At 41.1% G+C, this 17854-nt stretch overlaps 1 protein-coding gene across 1 annotated transcript; it reads left to right on the top strand.

The window, feature by feature from the left end:
* Nucleotides 1-6923: 6923 nt before the first annotated feature.
* rpl19 (ribosomal protein L19) lies at nt 6924-17291 on the top strand. The gene is made up of 6 exons (XM_022248790.2): nt 6924-7074; nt 9848-9954; nt 10431-10553; nt 12216-12336; nt 14095-14205; nt 16658-17291. The coding sequence occupies exons 1-6, from the start codon at nt 7070-7072 to the stop codon at nt 16788-16790; spliced, it is 600 nt and encodes a 199-aa protein (XP_022104482.1). The 5' UTR covers nt 6924-7069; the 3' UTR covers nt 16791-17291.
* The last annotated feature ends 563 nt before the right edge of the window (nt 17292-17854 follow it).

The following is a 17854-nucleotide window of genomic DNA, read 5'->3' as shown; positions in this document are numbered from 1 at the left end:
CATTAACTGTAGAGGTTGGAGTCCTGTAAGTTTCCATGGTAATTCTCCATCCCTCAACCGTTCCAATGATGAAGCCACTGAAGTTGTCTTCTCCGGCACTATCAGCAAAGAAACATGTTCTCTTCCCAGCATTGGTACTCATCATGATGCAATGTTCTTCTCAGTCTTCAGAGTATCTTCAGACAGAGCAGACAATCAGAGCCTTCACTACATTTGCCAAAGGCCAAATGATGGGAGACCCTATGTATACAGTGCGATAAATGCCATCTCTTGAAATTCTTGGACGAGGACGATAATGGCTTTTACGACGGCTGCTACTTTCCTATACTACAACAGTCATCAAACAGGTCGGTGAATCATCTCCGCCCGCCATTTTGGAAAAGGTTTCGTTTTTTCTTGTCGGAACCGGACAGAAAAGCCCACAGTTCTCTCAGCCAAACAAGTTTTTCATTACCTTCTACAACAAAGTTGTACAGTCCTCGTATACTGAGCCATGTTAGGTTCAGTAATGATGAGGATTAACTAAACACAATAAAGTGGTCAAATCGTTCATTTTGGCTTCGTTTGGCGCAACTTACGCCTGCTAAAATGACTGCGTAAGTTATGCCATAATTTGTTGCATAAATTATGTCACAGACTTAAATTAGTTGCGCAACTCCCGCAATGAAATGTGGAGCTATGACAAAATTTTGTGAAATCGGCTGCATTGGTGAAGGCAAAAAGTGAGGTAACTTGACCACGCATAAAGCATTATCATATTCTATCACGTCATTTTGAGTAAGTCCACTGTGGCTTTTGCAGAAATAATTTCATGTGGAGAACTAAAATTTATGAGGCGCTGGTAGAAATGTCAATACGTATTAACCAGAGGAACCAACGACGGTACGTCGAGTGTCGCACCGGTCGTGACGATTGTGCCGTCAGCCAATGTTTGCATTGGTATGGCACGCAGTCTTGCACCCCTTTAGGAATTATTTCTGTCACCACCAGCGGGTTCTAAAAGCGCTACTCTTAGAAATACTGTATTCCTTTAAAAAATTGTTCCATCGGATCGGAGAAAGCGAACAACAAAATCAGTGGGCATGTCATAGCGTCCATGACTGATCTGTTTGTTGTTAGGGAAATGACCCATAGCTGTTTACATTATTTTCACTGTTTTCTTTTTTCATTCAGATTAATGTAACTGGTCTAAACTACATTTAAGTGTTTTAGGATGGGGACGAAATAAGTGTATTGAAATCAATTTTCCCTGTAGAAGTGCTGACTTCCATTCCTCGGTTTATAACACCTGTTGTGTTAACCATGATGATGAACCGGGGATCGATCAAAACTTCAACCATTAAAAATCTTTTTAGAATTAAGCGTTTGATAATGCGATCGAGGAAATCCCACCTAACCGGTCCCTGGTCGAGCTTTGCTTTATGTTCACCCGTTGAAGCGAAGCTTGTCAGAAAGGAATTTAAGATGCTGCCTGTAGATTGCTCTTCATGTTTCGTTGCATTATGTAATGCAGTTCATGTTGTCCATTGAGCAGCGAAAACTATGACTTTGATGTATTGGATGGAAGTATGACTGGTTTTAATAGTCTGTGCCAAATTGTTGGGAAAATTGGCGAATCATTGTAGAGTTTTTTATTTCTCTGGTTGGAAAATATTTCATTTCTTCTTCTTTTTAAAATCTTTATTGATAAATGCCCCCGGATGTACTAGGATTTTTTGAATGCATGAAATGTCACATTTGACGCCCTAAAACATTGATGGATTCATTACACGTATAGAGCTGGAGAATTATGTTCTGATTCATTTCCAATCAATCGTAAATTCTTCTTGCTTTATCCCAGGCCAGTGAGCTCGTAGTTTTATCTCAGATATTTCGTCAGTAAGTTATGTGCAAACACTCTTGTGGTGAAATTTGGTCAAAATTAATGTTTTGTGACGTTTGACAAAAGCTAGATCTTAAAAATAGTACTATCGACATAATAGACTAGCTACGGCAAATGATTGCAGAGACACTACTGTCGTTTGATATTAACCGGAGTACCTAATATTTTGAATACTTTGTGATTGACCGGATAGCCAAACTACTGATTGAATTGGAGGAATTGTGAATGTATTTTTGAAGTTTAGCTGATAATAATAAGCCGTACCCATGTGTAGCCGATGAAACATACCTGTATAAAGGAGTTATGATTTTCCCTTATAATAGCCGGCGGAATTTCAATGGTGTCTTGTTCCTCTGTTTATTTCGTGGCAACAAACTGAAGTTTAAATCATAGGCTCAGTGAAATATACACTGGTATTTTAACTGAGGAGGGGTTCCAGATGGATGTCAAATAATTATTGAGTACTTTACCATGAAGGTAAGAAATTATTTGTTCTTGTATTTAGATAACTGTTTCAGAATGGTGTATCACAGATATTCTTGTCTCGATCAAAAGTCACAACTTAGGGATATCACTTTGACGCCCCAAGTTTTCTCAAATTCGTTATTAGTGATGGGAAATCATTGATATCTGTTCGAATTTATTTCCGATCACACGTACATTTTTCTGGATTTATCGCAGGCATATATTTACAAACATTTTTGTGGTGAAATAATTTTATGAAATACGTGATTGTTGGCAACGAGCTACATAATAGAACGTGGAAGTTGACACCTGATGGTACGCTTCCGAGGCCTTAGATAGGAAAAATAACGTGCAAAGATTTTATAATTTGTAATATTTGTTTCGTTCAATTACTTCTTAAGACATCCAACTTGGAAAAGGGGCTTTGGATATTTGCTAGTAAATCAATTTATAGAAATTGAAAAATTACCCGATCTGAAAGAAAATATCCTGCCAAAAATTAACCTATCACTTCTGAAAATTTGAAATATTTAAAGAGGAGTGTAATGCGGCAGTCTCGTACGCAGATGAACATTTGCCGTGTGTAATTTTATGGTAGTCTGTCGGTAAAAGCCGAAATAAAATCAGATCAAAAATTTCACAAATATTTTACTCCACCTCTGGTTCGAATCCTCTCGTTGTACAACTCTTTTTAAAATTTATATTATAACAAGTGAGAAAGGAACATTCTCACCATAAGTTTGGTTTGTGAGGTCTTCGCTGGTCGCCAATCGCCTGAACAGGGCGCTGGGAAGGGCTGATGGCCCTGCCCTGCACATATTTTAGTGAAGAAATTTGTCACAGCTAACGACGCACAGAGCATTGTGGGTAAATTTCTGCCAGGCGCGAAGCTTGCTCGATCGATCAATGCGATACACAAGCGGCAGTTATCAACTCGATATTGTTCTTTTTCATTCTCATTGCTGAAACTATTCTGACTTCACTTTATTCCTTTATTCAAAATTGATCAAGATAACAAATGATTTGAAATATATTGCCAAAAGACACGTGATCAGTGATACAATCTTAGTGAGAAGATAAATTGTCACACTGTGATTGTACGAACGCTATATGTTTATTATTGCCAAGATTTTGCCCGTGTCAAAGCATTGCCACTGGCGAACCAAAAAATTAAATAATGCTTGCTTACAGGAAGTGCCAACCTCGCGTTCACAGGTTGTGTACAATGTAGTCATTTACAGTGCAAAGCCATCAGCTCTTTTCAGCGCCATGTTCGTGTGCTGGGCGACGAGCGAATGTGAGGTCGAGAGCCATGCATCAAATATAAGACAGGAAACCAAAACCGTTTGGGAAAAAATTCGCCCCCCCCCTCTGGCGGCGACCAGGTGTTGGTCAAGACGTTGTTGTGTTATTGATACACAAGAGGGTGCTCACAAGACGAATAGCTAGAATGCAAGAATCGTAAGTTCTGGCCACACCAGCAGCAGCGTCTTGGGAAGTTGGTCAAATCTCCCCTGGAAAGGGGGGGGGGGCTCACTGTGCATGCGTTACTTACTAATGCAGGTGCTTTCCTAGTCTGGATACAGACCCGATGATTGTGACAACTCTACGAATCAAGGGTCCGGTATCATCCATTGTCCACGTGACCAAAACTGGAGGAATTCCTCCAGTTTTCCAGAAATAGCCGAAATATTCCGAAGTCGTGTCGTCCATATTCGGCATGTTCGGATGGTACCGTTGATCTTCGGTTATTCCCGACCAGGTGGCTATCTGTTGAACGTAAATTCCCGTATCCTTATGGCAGCTGTTGATCCTAAAATATTTGACTGTATTCATTGAAATCGAAGGTTGTCTTGGCGCCTGGCCGAAATGCCAGGCGAAACGATGGATGGCAGCGCGTTCAGTGCCCATTACGCGCAACGCACTTACATTGCCTGTAGTTGTTTTTATAACACCTCACTCACAGATTCTGTATCTTGATTGGCCTAAAGTGTGTCATGTGACGCTTCCTGGTACTTTCTGGTTCAAAGTGACGTCATACTTCGATACTCTATACCACCGCTTCAAAAAGAACTGAATCTGCTTGCCCTGAAGAGGGTACTCAGTTCCCGGCTCGGCAATCACATATTTCAGAGCACCGATTTGATATTATATTCTTGTCGTTATTCTGATCACGGTGCTACGCAGCCGTTCCATATTTCAAAAAGACTATCCGGTTCGTAAGTGTGACGTCACGTCAGTTTAAACCACGCCCACTGCACACGTGCACTGTAACTGCATAGAGGGGTTCCATGCACTGCGCCGTTTACGTGGAACCATGGAACCGGAAGTTAACGCGCGCCTCCAGCGAGTGTCCAATGAGAGCCTGCAAATCGTGGCACGTTTGCCTTTGTGACGAAGTCACTTACGAACTGAACACCCGTAGCAACCAAAGAACTAGATCCCTAGCAACGAAAGTATAGGCGTTTATTTCGGCTCATGATATTGGTTAATGAATGTATTCAAACGTTGCTGTTCCGCTTGGAATTCTTGAATTAAATTTGATGAATGTAAAATGAATTTCAGTTTGGTGTTTCATTATAGATTTTTTAGCTTAAATTTCGCAGAATCTGTGGGGAGGTACTAGTGTTATAAAAACAAATATTGACTGCTTCATCTCGCGGTACAGTAAAACTAGCCTCCCTCGGTGATCCATGGAGCATTCTATTTTCCCTCGGCTTTGCCTCGGGAAAATAGAATACTCAATGGATCATGTCACCTCGGGAGCGGGAGGCTAGTTTTACTATACTACTCGAAGCAGTCAATATTTGTATATTATGTGCTACCAAAAAACGTTCACTTTTTAAATTAAAAACAATTTTAAATAAACTTTTTAAATCAGTTCTGCCATTCCTTTTTCTGAAATGTTGCGACCGCATTGTTTTGAATCCCTATAGGCCAAATGAAGTAAGAAGAGGATTTTTTGCAAAAAAAAAATGGCTTCATAGAATTTTTGGCTGGAATTCTTCAACTGTGCGTACATTTTCTATACCGAGGGGTGAATTTGCCCATAGTTTTGATTTTAGTCGGGTGCAACGCAGATCACGAAAACCCCCTGTAGTTTTGAATAGGATCTGGCAGTCTATGCGTTAATTATAATTATTATTTTTATGTTCGTGTTCCAGCTATTCGTTTTGTGAGCGCCCTCTCGCATATCAACAACATAACGTCTTGACCAAGACTAACGGCGTCCCGAAGTGCACGTTTTATTTGTAGCCATAATCGATTCGGACATCAAGGGTACAGTCCACTAATTCAAGCCCCATTGAAAAAACTGTAAAATCAGCACTGTTCAGGCCAAATAACATGCATACCAACATTCCTGGGGTCTGGTCCCTAATCTTTTAATTTGTTTTCCATTTTTTATGAGTTAACCAATAACATTTTTAATTATTCCCACAAAACAATAAAAGTCCCCCCGAAAAGTGATTTTCCCGACGTTTTATTGCAGCCATTTTTCAACCCTCAACTTTCTGGGCACGTAGGATCATTGTTCAACCGTTTTTGGGTTTTTTTGCCATTCTGCTCTCATATGAAACTCAAGCACCCAGTGAGTTGATCCTGGCAACGATTTACACAATCTCACCATGATGGGGACCAAACAATCCCTTTTTCCAGAAGATACTGGGCACTTTTAATGCTAATGAGCTGGCCAGAAATTCTCACTTGCTATGGGTGCACTGAACCAATTCAAGCTCCATTGAAAATAGTGTAAAGTCAACCAAGTTTGGAGCCCCATGGTAGGCAACTGAAGTCCCTGAGGCCTCTCAAACAAAAAACAATGTGTTGTTTGGTCCTTCAGATTTCATTTGATTTTCAATTTTTAGTAGGTTATCCGATGAATTTTTTAATTATCCGCCCAAAACAAACTCACCCCCAAAAAGTGAATGTTGCCGAGCCCTCCCAGCGGCCATTTTTCAAATGACATCCCTCACCTTCATAGGGCTTTTCTGACTAATTTTCAATCCCATTTTTGTCTGCTTTGCCCCCAGATGGGTGCCCCTGAATCTACAGAGATGATCTTGGGCCATACTGACACAATCCCACCATTTCTCGGCCCAAACAGACCCCTCTTTTTGAAACAATCTCCGGGGGGTACTTTTAGTGCGCCTCGTCCTGGCGGAGAATTTTCCTTGAATTGGGACACTGCACCCCTATAAGTTTCACTATGTTGTGAAATATTCAAGTTTATAACTATTTCATGGTTTAGCCCTTCATCTTGACGCTTGGGTAGTAAGCCCGCGCCCGTAAGTTATGGCTGCGACTATAGGATGCTAGCGTCAGACAGCCACTTTCTAGCGGGTGCAACAACTTCCCGCAGAGTGCGTGTGTGTGTCACGGCAATCCTGCTTGCCTCAGCCACATGATTTGGACAGTCTGGAGCCGTAGAAGAGCGACAGAAAATAGTCGCGTATGAAGAAAACCATTTAAGTTGTGCAATATCTTTCCGCTGAAACACAATCTTTGATTCATTATGAAGTACAAAGGGACAAGTTTGACCCTGTAGTTTCTGTCTTTGTTTGAAGGTACAAATCTACAACTTTTTGGTTGGTGAAAGGATTGTTTTCTGTGAATAAACCAACTTTCCAGTTTGCAAATAAACACAGTGCGGCGGAGGTTTATTATTGTCATTTATTCAAGGCGTACTTCGGTCTCTCTCCTCGTGTCAGCCATTTTCTCAAAATGAGGTAAAAATTTGGAGATTATGCACCCCAATTTTAACCATTTCCATTGCTCGAAATATATCAAAAAGATCATTACTGAAAAAATGTGATTTGCAGATCATGTTTAATATTACTCACTTTATGTTCTGTCAATAGTTGGTTAGAAAACAGTCATATAACGTTCCAGATCAGGCTGATTGTTTTTCGCATTTGGTCCAGTTGGTTGCTGCATAGGCCGCAAGGCTCTACCAACTCCCAGAATTGTGAGGCACACGGCCATTTTCATTGCTTTGAAACGCTGTAGGATTCTGTTTGTACCTATTTATTATGCCTAGAACTGCACTTTATGAAATCTTCCCACCGAGAAAGCCGTCCACACCGTCATGACCGTTTACGAGCTGCTTTTAGCAAAATTCAGACTTGCAAGTTGCAGTCGGTCATTGTGTCGGCTAGCCCCACTAGTGTGGCACGGACTCTCACTCCCGATCCATCCTTAGCCACACATCCGTATGCGCAATTTCGTGTCGGCGTACTGAACATTTTTGGCGCACCCACTTATAATCGTGGGCGCAATTTCTTTTGCATACGAACATGATTCTTGACCTTTCCGTTTTCTAAATACCATTTATTGAATGATTTCACTCACGTTATTCAGGTATTTTCCAGTCTTTTTTCCTTTATCCATTCAATCTAACGGGCTCACTCTCACAGTCGCCATCTTTAAAATAAGGTCGTTTAGCATTACATCACTTGGCCCCTCATCGTCTCAACATCAAAACAAAAATTCCCTTCCCGATTCTGATAAAAATATGGCCAAATAAGTTCGTTTGACTACTCTTACATCTCAAGAGCCCAACTAATCGCCCAACACTGAATTATTCATATTGCTGCAAAAAGATCTAGCGTACCGGCCAATGAAACTCTGTTTTCATTACGTACATTTTGCGAGACACAGCTATCCAATTGCAATATTCCTTCACGACGTCATGCTTCTTCAGCGACCATCTTGCGCGTGGTCGGCCGCGCCGCAGTGGGCGAGTGAACTATCGATCAATTGTGTCATGCAGCTAGTGTCGAAAATCATAAGACAGACGGAAAATTATATAAAAGTGTCTCTTCGTGATACAAAAGACCACTTACATGGATGGGGGCTCCAGTTGATGAATCTTCACATTCTTGCTGGTACACACAGGCTTACATGAGCATGCCGTTTAGCTTTGTTATCATCCGTGCAATCAAAAGTCTTTTAAAAATCCCTGGATCGATCCTTTCACATGGACATGTATATGCTTTCATTAATCTCACATGTCCATGTACATTAAACATGATTTCATGTGACAGTGAATTTTTATATTTCTAAACACATCACAATATATTTGATTAATTATAACCGAGTGATCTTTTTGATGTAACATCAACCACACGTTTTTTGGATGAACATTCATACACGTGCATGCATTGTACAAGTACAGGTAAGCTATTACATTGCATTCCGCTTGCAACAAATTTCGGATACAACGGACGTTTTTACGTGGTCCCGGGGATTTTGTAATAACGAGAGTTGACTGTAAGTACCCTGTTGCCCACTACATAGGTGTGTACTTAACAGTATCCAATACAAGGGGTGTCTGACACAAGTAGGGTTCCATGATGAATGCATGCGTCATATATCAAGTCATAGCCAGATAGGGAAACCCAGCCCTGTGGCTTATGACACTTTGGGAGATTCACCAGTGATCCCCGGCAAATCTCTCCATGGTAAAACCCACCAAATACAATTCAGTGGGCAATCCCTAAAACCTTTGCAGAGCGTGAAATTACCTCTAGACGTCTGCCGTTTTCCAGCCTTTTTTTGGTTTTTGTCCGACCAAAAGCAGAAGTGTTTGGACAAAATTTCTGGTGTTTTTGGTGTGGTTATGTACTTTTGACATTTAAACTATGAAAAGTGTGTTCTCATGTGACCTTTTCCTATCAGAAGCCAGTTGGGGCAAGATAAAATTGACCCTACCAGTATGTTTTGTCCAAAGAACTGTTTGGGCTTAATGTCATGCTCTGCTATGAGTAACCAAATATTTTATCATATACTTCAATCCACGTCTGAAAAAGACGCATTATTCTTTCAAGTCACTGTGTAGTCAACAAGTGCATAGACAAGTACTGTGCATGTGCCTGTTGAAGTTTGTTGGGTTCAGTATGCTCCCTAGAGCAAGAGCCTAGGGAGTTAGTTGTTAATAGTACATTTACTGCGAAATTCAATTGCCCTCTAATACAAATTGATCTTGTATTCTGTGTCCCCCTTTACCATTCTGAATGATTTGAAACTGATCTGTTTCAAATATCTTAGTTACTTGCCTTTTCCTTCCATCTTTGTCTGTTTTAAGTGTGAGTTCGTAATATTCAACTAAAAAGCCTGAGGTGGTCAATAGTCAGTGGGGTGGGTCCCCTCCTGCCCGAAAACATCAGTGGCCATTACTGGCAACAGTTGTCACATTCATTCTTTGAGCCAAAAAATGGCAGTTTCCAGATGCAGTGTTGCTCCTCAACATGCCATCCTGCACAGCCCAAATCATGTTGACTTGAGAGAAATTCATTAATTATATATAACAGGTTTTGCCCTTACCCAACGTATATTAATAAGCACTGTATGCTCAGTGCTTGTCCGAGAGCTTGCGAAAAAACCTCACAAGCTTACTCGGTTGGGACCCGAACCCACGACCTCCTGCCTACCAGTGCAGATGTCTTATTCATCATGCAGATTTCACGGAGTGTGATAATGTTGTTTCTTATTCATTCACAGTAATCTGAGGCTGCAGAAGCGCTTAGCATCCAGTGTGCTAAGCTGTGGCAAGAACAAGGTCTGGTTGGATCCCAACGAGATCAACGAGATTGCTAATGCAAACTCACGTAAGATAATGTATTCTGTTTTGCCGTTATCACTTCTTGTGTTCCCCTTCCCTCCCTCTTCCCATACTTGCAAGTGTGCTGTAGATTCTTACACAGCTCTTGGTGTTTGAAGAGTAATACATGAAGTTTAATTCATGACTGTTCACAAACTTACTCAAGTGGAAGTCCCACCAATTGAAGCTTACAAATTGTTTAACAAGTGCCCAGACAACAATGAGTACACAGGTTTATAAGGATAGGTCGATTAAGGGTAAAAAAGCCGTATATGAAAAAATTAATGCAAAAAGTGACGTTAAAAAGAAATTTAATTTAATTTTACTTTCTACTTCCCAAAATAAAGAGTTTAACCTCATTTTCAGTTTAATTTGACTTCTGTGTGGATAAAGTCGACCATCCAATAGTGCCTATTGGAGGGCTTTCATCCAGCCGTTGCTTAGTTTGCTAATTTCATGCTTGTGGCTATATACTACCCCCAGGTCAGAATATCCGCAAGCTTGTCAAAGATGGTCTGATCATTCGGAAACCAGTGGCTGTCCATTCCAGGGCCCGTGTCCGCAAGAACAACTTGGCCCGGCGCAAAGGCCGACACAGCGGCACAGGTCAGTGCTGAGAAAGTAGAGATAACATGGAGTGGCTTAACCGTAAACCTCCTCAATCCTCCAACATCCTTTGGGTGGTTTTTGGAGGATTTTGGAGGAATGAGGATGAATGGCAAAAGTGCATGGCTTATTGCAAAGGATGCCATGCGTGAAGGTAGTGGGTTAGACCTTGTGTTGTTTTTGCTTAATAGTCATGCGTAAATTCTGCCCGATATTCTTTTGAATGTTGAGTTGCCATTCGCACTGCCTCAGCATAGTGACAGATATTGCCAGAGGAGGATGATGGAGGCAATAAGCACACCTTAAAAAGTAACATTTTCAAGAGATTTTGGAGGATTGAGGAAGAATCCAATTTTTTCACACACCCCCCCACAAGTTGGAGGATTTTGGCATATTTTAGAGGGTTTCTAGGGGGTTAGGGTTAAGCACGAGTCCCCAAGCCCGGTTTATATGTATGTGAGGCCTGTAGCCTCATTCTGTGCTGAATATTGCCTGGATTGTTTTCGTCTTGTGTTCGTAGCCAGGCAGGCAACGTCACTGTACATTTAGTGCGTGCAAAATAATCAACTCATAGAGAGTGTTCTCAATGACAGAATCCTTGTCCCTGTGCTGATTACTTCACTCATGTGTACTGCTCTGTGTGTATCGTGCATACAAGAGCACTTCCGAAAAATGTCATGTATGTGTCACGGAAAACGTATACCCCCGTTAATCTTAAATCCATTTTCATTTAAATAACATTATTATCCAGGAAGCTTGCAACCAGTCATTTGAAAGGATCCTTTGCGGGCCCACAGCTGACGTCGTTCTATTGCTAGCCATGGTCAGGGGAGCACCTTATCGATACTGTTCCTTTTCCCGCACTCATTACGGAATAAAAGCACCATCAGATCAACATACTTTGCGGAGTCCTCTTTGCCTATTTTACTGACCCTAATGACATCAAGGGTCTCATACGTGTAGGCGGCAGCATGTATATCTACATTAAACTCGGAAATCTTTGACCTTTGGCATTTCACTGGAACAATTCCTCTGGGACGTTACTTAAATTGGGCTGAATGCGCTTCATTTTTGAACATGTATGGGGATAGAAATGAGAAGTAATGGACAAAATCTGTCTCGCATTCTGTATTTTTTCTGTGACTACATTCATCCTAAGGTGCTGGACGCAACAATGTACAAGTTGACATTTCTTTTGCATGGGTTTGTCAGCAGCAGCATAACCTAGGAATTCTGAGAGAGTCGTAGCTAATCCCATTAAACGCTGTCACTTTGTTAACAGGCAGGCCATGACTCTCAGGCTGCTTGGCTTAGGGACAGGGCATTGTGTTCGGTCATACTTCACTCAGCAGGTTTCAGGCATTGACGGCTTTTAGATGGTGTTATACTTAGGGATTCAAAGAGTTTTGCACAGAGTAAATCAGTTTGAATTTGCTCAAAACAAAGATCAAACCAAACACAAAGTACTGAAAATGTGGCTTTCAAAGTCATTTTGTTGGATCCAGTCACACAACATTTTGTCTGATCAACCAGAATGCCACAGCATTATCCCCTGCTGCCTTATCCCTAATGCATTTGTAGAATGATGCAGATTGGGACATGTGTAGTGCTTGGAGCTGTGCAGTATTTTGAAAACATTTGTGATTCTGTACTGTTTGTCAGGTAAGAGGAAGGGTACGGCTAATGCCCGTATGCCACAGAAGGTCATCTGGATCCGAAGGATGCGTGTGCTTAGACGACTTCTCAAGAAGTACCGGGAAGCAAAGAAGATTGACCGCCATCTGTAAGTGGGTTCTTGTCTGTCTGTTGACATTCTATCATTTTAAGATACAATCTTCAGCAGCAGGATTTCCTGTAAAGGAGGATATTAAAAATTATTGGACTGAAGCACTGGGACTGTTGGCAGCTCTTACCCGACATTAGCCTTTATCTTGTGGAGAACGTTGAGAAAAGTTTGCGCTAGCTTCTTGTAACAATTACCATGTTTGTTCAGCTATGACCTCATGTGGGAACAGCTTGTTGCAACCAAACAAGCGCATTCTCAGGTGATACAAGTTTTCATTTTGAGAGGGAACATTTTGAAAGGAACTGGAATGTTCCAAGCTGTGAGATTCTTCTCAACCTTAACTGCCCAAGGACTGTTGTTTGTGTCCCTCCCTAGTCACACAAACACCAACACCTTGAAATCAAACTCCTATTTTTAACAGTACCCAATCACACAGACTCCAACAGTACTCTTGCTGCAACAGTACCCAATCAGACAAACTCCAGCAGGTCTTTACCTGTGTGAGTTTGTTTAACTGGGTACAGCAGGCCCATTGCACAGTACAAAGAGTATGAACAGGCAGTGCCTATTCAAACAAACTCACACACCATCATGCTGCATATCCATCCCCAACTGCTGGGATCATTGTGGTAAGAAACAAGGAAGATTGTCCTTGTTATGGTAATTACATGTATTACATAATATTACATATTACATACTTACCATTTCAATGGGAAGCTTTCTATCATTAGATAATCTTTAAAACTACAGTACTCATTTAAAATTCCTGATGGTAAAAAGTGAGAGGGCCTCAGTACCCATTCAGTCAAAATTCCACAGGGTAAGTGCAGGCTGACAGTACCTATTCAGTCAAAATCCAACACCATGTAGCAAGTTCCCAGTACCTAATTTCACAAAGTCAAACACCTTACAGGTTTTGAAGTTTGACTGGTTAGGGATTGTTAGGGTTAATGCTTACTATCACGGAAGGAAAAGTCGTCTTTTGGCTTAGAGCAGGAGTTGTCCGTCTAGCAGAGAAGAAGTTAAAATAGGCATTATACGATTTACATTACATGATTAACATACCTGAGTCATTCTGTTACATACACTTTCCTCTCTCCTGCACTTGCAAAAAAAATGCAGACTAGGGTGTCTGTTGCCAGTGTTGCCAAAAGCTCAATGGTTACTTAGACACCCAGTTTATGTCTTTACTAGTACTTCATACTCGTATAAAAACACTTCATTTTGGTAGGCCTTGTCTCTGGAACAACAAAGACAAATCTAATACATTTTTCTCATCTGTGGGTTGATTCAAGCATGCCAATAAAAGAGCTCTTATCTCCCAGTATCTGACACAGCTTGCTTCTCATTTGGTCTTTCAGCAATAGTTATTCGTGTTGTTCTCTGATAATAGAGGCATGCATTTCTAGTGTGCAAGTTCATTCTTGGGCTCTGTCTTGGTCCAACTGTCCATGTGTTTTTGTTCTTGTGTCTGTTTTGTGTTCGTCCGTCCAGGTTTTCTGAAGTTTGAATTGATTAATCCTGAGCAGTTGGCGAGAAAAAATTGTATTCAGCTCAGCATGAAAAGGTCTATGGCAAGAATGTACATGTCAAGCTCTGGTTATTTGAAATCAACCAGCTGGAACCCTGTGGCTGTAAACGCACCAACTGCCCATTTGGTTGGCCATTCGGTATGCACATGTACGGTGTTTGCTGGATGCTGACCCGCACAATTCTGATTTTAACAAAATGGATTTGTGGTCTCACCCCTGACAGTTACCACAATCTGTACATGAAGGCTAAGGGCAACGTCTTCAAGAACAAGCGTGTCCTGATGGAGTTCATCCACAAGAAGAAGGCCGAGAAGACACGCACCAAGCTCCTACAGTAAGGAACCTACTCTAGGGCTCTGTCAGTTTAAACAATTCAGTAGTTTAATGTTCACCCTTCAATTTGATGGAATATTCAGTTCTATAAGGGGTTGTCCATTTTTGTCATCATTTTCACGAGCGTACAAACCGTACGCTGGGGGGAGGGGATGAATTGGTTGTGTACGATTTAGAAACATGAAACGTTAAAAATGACGATTATCATAATTCGGCCAACTATCACCCCCAACTATTATATTGCGTGTGAGTAGAGAGTGCGCAGGACTCTGATGCATCATTCATACAAGCTTAGGCAATGGCCATTTCTAACCATTCAACGATTTTGCCTGGTGTCATGTATGAAAAAAGTACACACACCAGGCAGAATTCACTGATGTTGAATTCACAGCCATGTGTGAAACAGTCTTTAAGCTTCCCCCAAAGTTCTGTTGTGCCGTGCATTCAGTGAGATTTGGTACCCAGACACTAGGGTATTTTACAGTTTATTTATGTATTTATGTACGCATTTTTCCTTGTGTGGAAAGGTGCCCTGCTAAATGCACAGCATGCTTAATACATGCAAGTTTGTACATGTACATAGCTGTATACTTTTTACCACTTTTTATAAGCTTTTGTGAAGCGGAAAAAAATTAAAGGTACATTTGCTGACTGCTGTTCTTGGCCACAAAAATTGACACTTTTATTCTCAGAAAAAAGTACCTGTCCATTGGGCAATTTGTCCTGAATTTTTACTTTCCGAACTGTAAGAAGAAAAATGCCAGGGCAATCTGACAACTGCAAATGTCAAGGCCAGTCACGGACGTTGTTTTTCCTCCAGTATTCTCTGACCGTCTACTGCACATTAACCTTTTGCTGCCGGGTGGATTTTTCTTGGGCAAGACAAGATGCTGAGTCATTTCAAGATTTTCCGTTTTCAAAATTCTTCAAAAATTCATCATTTCATGTAATGGCCGTTCATACCAAAATGAAGGACTCTTTCGGCACTACTCTAAAGCTGACAGGGTAAATTCATTGACTCCTGAATATTTCAGCCAGGCGTGCAGCCTTGGAAATAGAGCCCAGATCGTGCGGTGTTACGTAAGATTCCTTTGTTCCCGAAACCGGCACAGTGCACTGCTGACCTTTCTTCAATAGGAGCCAGATTAGCATGCAGCAGTGCTGTGTGGCTCATCGCTGTGGTGGTGGAGAGCTTTTGTCCTGGGTGGTAATCCGCTCGCTCTAAATGCCTCGAACCATGGTATACTGTTTCAAAACAAGGCTGGATTATCTCCACTATTTAGAGTGAAAAAATGTCCTTATGCCCGGCAGCTCAGTCTTTTGTGCTGAGCACAGTCTTTTGTTATAAGGCCCAACTCTGTTGTCCCAGTACCGGGCTCCCTGGCTCTGCATATAAAGCCTATGTACCTGAAAACGTTTCGCCCAGCAGAAAGTGGTTAACAGCTGTACATTGTGAGTTAGAATGGGTCCTGAGGCAGCACAGAGAAATCATCATTTTATTCTGTACTCTTTTAGAGGGGGAGGGGGGCCAAGGGAAAAGAGTACGCTTTGTATGCTTGTGAAAATGATGACAAAAAAGGATGACCCCTAAATGCCAAATTCCATGATGACATCCTGAAAGACAGCAATTGTGTCAGAAACCAAGAAAAAGAACAGTTTTTGTTAAAATTGTTCTTGGCATGAAAAATTTCGAGAATTAAGTGTCTTGTAAAACAAGTAAACTTTCTTGAGTTGCCAAGGAGTCAACTTCATTTTTTAAAGTTGGTGATATAAAGTTGAATCAGTTTATAAGTGGGAGCAGAAGTAATTTTTTGGCCTGTTGATCAGCTGCCTTTGAACTTCTCTCAACAACTTGAACTAAGGGTTAGAATGTGGTTTTACTACCAAAAATAGAATTTTTGCAAATTTACCTCAGGAAATGTTTATTGCTGATTTTCCAATTAAAAGTTCAAAACGCAAAGCTCAATCGGATGCTCGGCAGAGCCCTAATCTACTGCCGTGGTTAACTTTGCTGTGGTCCGTGATGGCATCATCTCTACTTTAAGCAGTGCCCCCCCCCACAATCACCATCAAAGAAAACTTGTCCGTATGGCAATAATTCTTTTTGCAGATATTCTTCATTTTGATGTGAAGTTTTTAAAGTTGTTTTGTGGCCACTCGCAGAGCATCTTCGATATTTCTGAGGAGTTGAGAATAATTGTGCTTCAGAGATATTAGTTTCAAATCCATTTTACAGTTCAGAATGCATTTTACCATAATGTTCTCATAGGAGGACCCTTATTAGTTGTGCCGTTTTGAAGAATAAAATCAGTCATCACACTGTCATCCATGTCACAAATTAAATTCAGACCGACATGCTGTCTGGTCCATTTGACTCCCAAGACCTCCCAGGCTTGGTTTTGAAAACTCTAAATAAATTTTGAATGGCCTTTTGTCCCTTTTTCACCAATCAGAGACCAAGCTGAGGCCCGTCGGCAGAAGACGAAGGAAGCACGCAAGCGTCGCGAGGAACGCCAGGCTGCCAAGCGCTCAGAGATGCTCAAGGCCTACATTAAGGAAGACGAGGAACAAACGGGAAAGAAGTAAACATGAAATGGCTGCAGTAAAGGAGAATGAAACACCAAACAGTTGCAGACAAGCACCGAGAATCTCATTCAGGGTTTGAGTCATCAAAACCTCTGATTAAAATAACAGGAAAACTGGACGTGTCTAGAGAGAGAATACTACAGCCTTACAGTCGGATGGTTTCCAGTTGAAGCAGAATTTATAAATGTTGGGTCTATTGAAATATAAGTGATCTTAAAGTTTCCTAGACTAAATGCACTATGCAAGAGGGCAATTCAAGAGTAGCAGCTGCCTTGGTCTTGGCCTAGCAAGAAACCTTTCATGGCCGTAGGATCCCCATTTCTCGGCACGCTAACCATCAAGTTGTCAATGGACGTCCTCAAAACAGGCTCGGATAACATTTGTTGAATTGCTTCATCTGAAACTGAGACGATTTTGAAGGATTGTTGACACACAAAGGCAAATTGTATTATTTGATTTATGCTAAATAAAGATTTTCTTTCTAGATCCGACCAATGTAAAGTGGTATAGTGTCCAGTTTGTACTGCTGTGAATTCTCCTCTACCCCTTACCCTCCATGTACACACAGTGGCATTGATTAGGCAAAAGGAGAAGGGACAAAACCCTGACAGAGAAATTTATCTCGACTGTAGCCCTGCCCACATTGACCATTTTTCATATTTGCTCACTTCAAGCTGGAGTTTGTGGAAAATTTACAATGGTATTATGCTTTTCCTGATGCACCAGTACTGGTTAAACACAATTAGGCTAGTTATTTAAGTGTTTGTAATTGAGCACAATTTCCTGCAGTACCTGTAACAAAATGTGGGAGAGAAGACTGAAACGACCTTTTAAAACTTCAGAATAAAATATCGTATATTTGTTTCTGCTCACCAAATTAAAGTCAGTGTGAATGCTGCCTGTTTTATCCGTTCGGAGATGGAAAGTATGATACCAGTGGTTAAAAAAGCCCATCAATTATTTACGTATGCCATGCATGCCTGAGAAACAGCCATTAAGTTTTAAGAGAGAAGTAATGACCGAGGGTTTCGTTTTGTTTAAGTGAAAACATATAATGGGAGTTC

This window comes from Acanthaster planci, linkage group LG02 (assembly GCF_054643075.1).
Source record: "Acanthaster planci isolate LZ-2023a linkage group LG02, COTS_SCS, whole genome shotgun sequence".
NCBI lineage: Eukaryota > Metazoa > Echinodermata > Asteroidea > Valvatida > Acanthasteridae > Acanthaster > Acanthaster planci.
Note: the sequence above shows the minus strand (reverse complement) of the source record. Positions and strands in the feature narration are given on the sequence as shown.

Coding starts and splice junctions, on each gene's coding strand:
- rpl19 (XM_022248790.2), top strand. Junction 9,955..10,430: donor GATTGCTAATGCAAACTCAC/GTAAGATAATGT, acceptor TACTACCCCCAG/GTCAGAATATCCGCAAGCTT. Junction 12,337..14,094: donor AAGAAGATTGACCGCCATCT/GTAAGTGGGTTC, acceptor CACCCCTGACAG/TTACCACAATCTGTACATGA.